Raw genomic sequence first — 6,261 nt, forward strand, 5'->3', positions numbered from 1 at the left:
AAATCACGCACCGAATCAGTATACTGGGTAATTTCCCTAACTTGTCACTAATTAGTATTGAAATTTCGTTTTACTTTTCAAATACTAGAAAAACTTAGTTGAAAAAAGGCAAAATAATCAGAAAAAAAAACAATAAAGAATAAAGATATTACATTTTTTTTACTTCTTTTTTATTTTTTTTGGGTGGCACGCATGCGCCAGCGTCCCTCCCCACGCTACGCCCCTGCCTGCTATGAAAATCTAACTTTGTAGTTAATTTCATTTATATAAAAAAATCATGCAAGTTTATTCAGTTTTAATGTACAGGGCAACTAAAAACACATTTAAAACTAAAAACTCATAACGCAATTGTTTACTGTTTGATGATAGTTGGGCCAATCATGGCAGGGACGCTGTAGTACTTGCAGTCTGCGGGCGGCTGGTTCTGAATCACCTTCCAAGAAATGTTCTCGGCTTTGAACCCGGATTCCACTAGGTGGCTTATCTGGGTTTCCTGTAAATTTGCTTTGAAAGTCGCAAAATGCATCTATAGTTATATATTTATAAGTTTTATAAAACTTTAATGCTTAAATTTATTTACCTTAACAGATTATTAAAATACAAAGAAAGCATTAGAAACTCGTTATGAGATAGCAGTAATTGACATAGTTGATATATCTTTCTATCTAGCTTAGGATTGGACAAGCTGCGGAAACCTCTGTCCCGCGACCTGCTTTAAGCTCGAAAATAACTCTTAAAAGCAAATAAACTTGAGCTGTTTTTCAACAAATGTTTTAAAATATGCCCTTAAACTGACTTTTAATACACATTAGTGCTTGTTTATACATTATTTCATTAACATTTTGTGTCTAATGTCTTAATTTAAATTTTATATTATAGTTTTTCAAAATTACAATAACTTCATATATTTTAATTTAAAAAAGCCAGTCTGCGAAAGACTTGCTCTCATAAATCTGGCCCGCAAACTAGAAAATATGCCCTATCCACTCTAAACTAGGGGCTCTGACATCATTTTCTTAAGTTAAACATTCATGCTAGACATATTACTACACAAGTGCAAAATAAACGCATGTTTACATTCACTAGATTAGAAAAATATAGTACCTAAGTTTAGTTGTTGTATGCATAACTATGTTTAGCAAGTAGGTTATTTTTTAAAGGTAATATCAACAACTTAACCTTAACAAAAATATTTTCAAGATTTAATAACAAGTTTGAGTTTATCTAATCGACATCTAAAAGGTTATTGCTAACTTTTGAAGAATAATAAGTTTATGAGAATCAAATTTCTGTCGGAAGGGGTAATAAAACTTGTACAATAAATTTAATAATAAATAAGTTTTACTTAGAGATTATTAAAAAAATAATTTTAAAACTTTTTAGAAGAATCTTTAGATGTAGAGAGTTAAAAGTCAATTAGACAGGTTTAAAAAAAATATATAAAACTGTAATTTATTACTAAAAATATTGTAAAAATACAACCATAGTAGAGACAAACAACTTTTTATTTGACATGCAGTTAATCTTTAAGGCTTACAATAGAACTTATATAAACTAAACTTATGCTAATTTCGAACTTAAATTTGCTTAAATTTCATTGGCGTTTTTACACATTGTACAATTTTGGTTTGCTTAAAACTTAGAAAAGTAAGTTTAAATGCCATTAAAAAAATCAAACAATTCTGGATTAATCTGTTAATTATACAAGTTTAACATTAAAAAAACTATGGTTTATATTTTGTAGAAAATGCTTTAAAACTATTATACTGAGAAGTCCTATAATGCTAAATTGTGTTATTTGTCTACAAAAATCAATAAAAAAACTGAAATGAGTTCAAATAAAAAAAAATTTTATACAAAACCTTTCATAAATTTCTTAGGCTATTATTCTACGAAAAAATAAACATTTTCAGCAGCCCAATTTTTAACTAAATTTGTAACCTGAAACTTTATACTGCTATTTTGTGTACTTTTAAGGTATGAAAAAAATTAAATTTGATGATTAAAAAAAAAAGCACTTTCAGTTATTAATAAAAAAGTACTCTCAGTTTTTTTAATTTTAAAGATTTTGTTATATAGCACTAATGAATATTATATTATTAGTAAAAAACTTAACAAACTACAATTAGATAGCAGTTACTTAAAAAAAAGTTTGTACCTTAAACATTTGTACAATATCATTGTATTTTGTTTTCATAAGTTCACCCCAAGAGGTCAAGTTACAGTAGGTGAGAACACCACCTTGCTTCAACAGCTTGTGCGAGTAATTCTTGATGAAATCAAACTGGTGTGTGTGCCAGTCAGCTTCCGATAGAGGGTAAGTGTCATACAAAATACCTGCATTAGTAAACTCATGAAACAAAACTATCAACACTCTTTATAATTATTTGAGTCTCAAAATTGCTTAAAAAATGTTTTATGTGCATTTTGTATTTTTACAATAACTAAAAAACTACTTTTAGCTGTAAAGTAACTAAAAATTTTATTTTTCAAATTTAATACCGCTCAAAGTCAGTTACTGTTTACGCTTAAAAGATAGAGTACAAAACAATTACCGTCAAAATAGTTTTGAGGTAAAACTTTCACCACATCTTCCCACAGTCCTTTAAGTGGAACAACCTAAAGTGTTTATTGATTATTCAAAATGTTAAAAAATATAAGCTAAAGATTTTTTTTTCAAAATGTAACTTTCACTGTTTTTAAAACACATTTTAATCAAAACATTAAGACAGTAGAGTAGGAGCAAAAAACTTTATTTAACAAAAAAAAACAGATTTGCGGGTCAGACTTATTAAAAAAGTTTTAGAAGGCTGTTCAATTTTTAACAACAACTTAAACTCAAAAAAAAAAACCTTCTTCAAAGAAAAATTGTGATGAAATATTCATCTAATAAGCACTCATGTGTACTAAAAGTCGTAAGCATTTTAACATATTTGTTATCAAAAATCACAACTTAAATTGTTTCACATAAGTTATTTTAACCTAGAAACATGTTGAGTTGACTAGGCGGATCCTATTGCCAGTAGCACAGAGAGTTTTAAGCTTGTTCAATCTATTTAAGCAGTTTAATAATAAGTAGATCTTTAATTTCGCAAAAGAATATTATAATAACGTAACAAAATTATAACTTAAAAAAAACAGGGTTGATGCTTTAAAATTATAAATAATGGAAAAAAATATTTTCAAAATGTGATATGAATCAATTTTCTTATACAAAAAAATATATACTTTTGTTTGTAAGCAAAAGTGTTTCAATGGTTTGGTAAGCTAAATACTCTGTAAAAGGAATTTATCAATTATACTTTAGACCAGTAGTTCCTAAAGTAACTTTAAAGTAAGGGACAATATAGCTTTGGAAAGTATTGATTTTTTATAAGAAACTGGTTGTACATCAATGATTAGTGCCTAAATAAAGGCAATAATACCCTCTTTTAGAAATCATGTTAGACTTTATAACATTAACAAATATTAAACAGTTTAATTATCATAGAAAAACTTAAACCTCCCACTATGACATTAATACAAAAATCTTAATAATTATAGACAGTTATAAGTATACATTACTAAATTAGACTTACTCATAAAAGTATTATCATTAGTTTATAAAACTTATACAAACTTAAATATAAAGCTGTTTAAAATTCAAATTTAATTATTACAAGGAGCTAACAGTATGTTTTTGTTCTTTTGACCATGTTAATAGTCTTGTGAATACACCATCGTTACACTCAATTATCCAATGTTCACTAATATCATGAGTTTCAATTCTGCTAGCTGCTATGGCCATTCCAAAGCCTATTTCTAACACTTTGCCACCTATAATCAATAATTACAAAATGAAACTTTTTTTAAACTAACCAAAAGTAGGTACGTGTTATTAGTAAGAATAAAACATTTTGATTAAACAAAAACAAAAAAAAAGTTGCATTTACAACAATATTTAAGTATAGCTATTGAATAATAATAAACTACAATACTAATACTATTATCAATTAATAAAAAACTTAGAAGCATTTATAAAATACCTTTACTTGCAGAAATATCAGCTAGTAGATGCATGTATGGAGTTTCCCATCTTTCCATAACTGGTTTACCCATTATTTCTAAATGAGTATCTGTTTCATTATAATCAGCTGTTGCTTTGGACCAGCTAGTAACATGATCTTCTCCTTGACTGAATATTTTTTGAGTAGCCATATTTGTAGAAGCAAAATTTACAATAGATATAATCTGTAGGAATTAAATAACTAATTTCAAGTAAAAAAAAAAAACATAAAACTAACAATCTTTAATAACTGTCTAAGTATGTTAGTAGATGGTTTTAGCTTCATTTTCAAAGGAAGTTGGCTATGTAAGTGGGTGTCTTTATTTTTTATTTTTATTTATAAGTTAGGAAAACACAAGTCTAACCCATTGCTCTAAAAATTATTTTTTGAAGTTAAGTGATTGTGCCCATTAACCATTAACATTAAATTGACAACAAAATAAAATCAATCATTTTTACTGAAAAAAATACATTGGTGACATATCCTTTGGAAAATTTACAAAGATTGTTAGAAACAAAAATTTCTTTTAAATCAATTTTAGGGCAAAGAGAGAGGAGTAAATTTCCTTAACTCTATTTTTCTTCATAAATAACTAAAATTCTAATACACTTCTAGTCACTAAAATTTAAAATAACTTTAGAGGTATTAATAACTAATGTTTTGAAATTTTATAAGTACCTGATAAGATGCACAAACTAAAAAACAAAAAATACTATATCAATAAAAACCTTTCAATTGTATATAATCCTAAAGTTGCTGAAAAATTTGAGTTTTTAATTATTTCTAAGTAGTCTAATCTTTGTAATAATTTTAAAATCCTTTTAAAAGAAGTTTTTTAATTTTTATTTAGTATTCTTTTTAATAAAATAAACTTTTTTTTTGGACATATAACTATTATTTTTTATTGTTAGAGAACTATTTTCTCACAGATTATTTTTAAATAACTTACAAGTTGAGCTTCCTGAAAATTTGAGGTCTTTAAATCAAAAAACAAAAAAGAAGAAATATTTCAGCTAAACTTTAAGTTTTCAACTGTTTATTAACAATAGAAAAAAATTGCTTAAATTATTTGGTCCTAAGACCTGGTGCAAAAAAAAACTTTTGGTATCCAGTCACACACCACTTGGATACCTTTTAACGTATTGTCCAGGACTTAATAAAATTGCTTGTAATGGTTTTTTTTCTAAAATTGACTATATTTCAATAGGTACTCAAAGTTTTATAAAAAATAACTCTAGTTCGTACTTTCATTAAAATTCATTAAAAAGCCAAACATATTTTCTTTAAATATTAAACACTGCTATGCCTTAAAATAAGAAATTTACTAAAATTAAAGAGCAGACAATGTAAATTGAGTTTAAAAATATATTTACTTGCAAAGTTTTGTATTTATAATTATTTTATTTCTTGTATTTAGTTTCCAAAATTGAAACACTAAACTATCAATGATAGCTTTGGCTGATAATTGGAAAATCTTTTTAAATACTTTTTGAGCTACTTTGCATTCAAGTTTGTTTTATGTTTTTGTAACTGATAACAACTGGTAGTTTCCCAAACAAGAAAATTTATTTGAAATAATGACTGCTCTACTACCCATAACAAAAAAAATCTTATTTTCTTCTAACTTATTCTAACTTAAAACAAAAAAAATACTAAACTGCCTATGTTTTAGTTATTTAAAAAGAAGTATTTTTTTATTTTTTTAAATTTAAACATAACTAATTTTTTTATACTTTTAAACAAACAAGCTTTTTTATTTTGTATTAATACTTCACAATTTAGTCAAACAGATTACTCATTTTGTTTTGTATTTTGTATGACAAAGCTTTTCAAAACTATACTAGTTCAATTTTCAAGTGGTAAACGTTAAATGAATAAGAAAATTTTTTTTTGCTTAATAAACAATTAAAAAAAAAACTTTACATTATGGCGTATGAATAAATTCAAAAAGATACAAACTTTAGTGATTTAGTAAGTAAAACTGAAGTAAAGATATGTTTATTAATGAATTTTTAATAATTTTCAAATTTATTAAATGGAAAAGCAAAATTATTAACAACTTATTAATATCTTTACTTCAGTTTTACTTGCTAAGTCACTAAAGTTTGTATTAATTTGAATTGATTCATACGTCATAATCTAAGTTATTTTTCAATCTGTTTACTGACCAAAAAATTTTTCAAATTAATTTAACATTTACAACTTGAAAATGAAA

The 6,261-nt window shown here is 25.5% G+C and overlaps 1 protein-coding gene across 1 annotated transcript; it reads right to left on the minus strand.

Annotated features, from left to right (window-relative positions):
* Positions 1–352: 352 nt before the first annotated feature.
* LOC145829194 (guanidinoacetate N-methyltransferase A-like) lies at positions 353–4,197 on the minus strand. Its single transcript, XM_082936923.1, has 5 exons — positions 4,026–4,197; positions 3,671–3,816; positions 2,556–2,619; positions 2,159–2,337; positions 353–493 (listed from the first exon to the last, which is right to left on the minus strand). Exons 1-5 carry the CDS (start codon positions 4,195–4,197, stop codon positions 353–355), a joined length of 702 nt encoding a protein of 233 aa, XP_082793049.1.
* Between the last annotated feature and the right edge of the window lie 2,064 nt (positions 4,198–6,261).

Source organism: Thalia democratica, chromosome 2 (assembly GCF_965202585.1).
Source record: "Thalia democratica chromosome 2, ktThaDemo2.hap1.1, whole genome shotgun sequence".
NCBI lineage: Eukaryota > Metazoa > Chordata > Thaliacea > Salpida > Salpidae > Thalia > Thalia democratica.

What these genes read in the sequence shown, in the direction of transcription:
- LOC145829194 (XM_082936923.1), bottom strand. Translation starts at nt 4,197, where the DNA reads ATGGCTACTCAAAAAATATTCAGTCAAGGAGAAGATCATGTTACTAGC. An exon ending in TGATATTTCTGCAAGTAAAG is followed by an intron (nt 3,817 to 4,025) that starts GTATTTTATAAA and finishes TATTGATTATAG; the next exon opens with GTGGCAAAGTGTTAGAAATA. An exon ending in ACCTCAAAACTATTTTGACG is followed by an intron (nt 2,338 to 2,555) that starts GTAATTGTTTTG and finishes TTACTAATGCAG; the next exon opens with GTATTTTGTATGACACTTAC.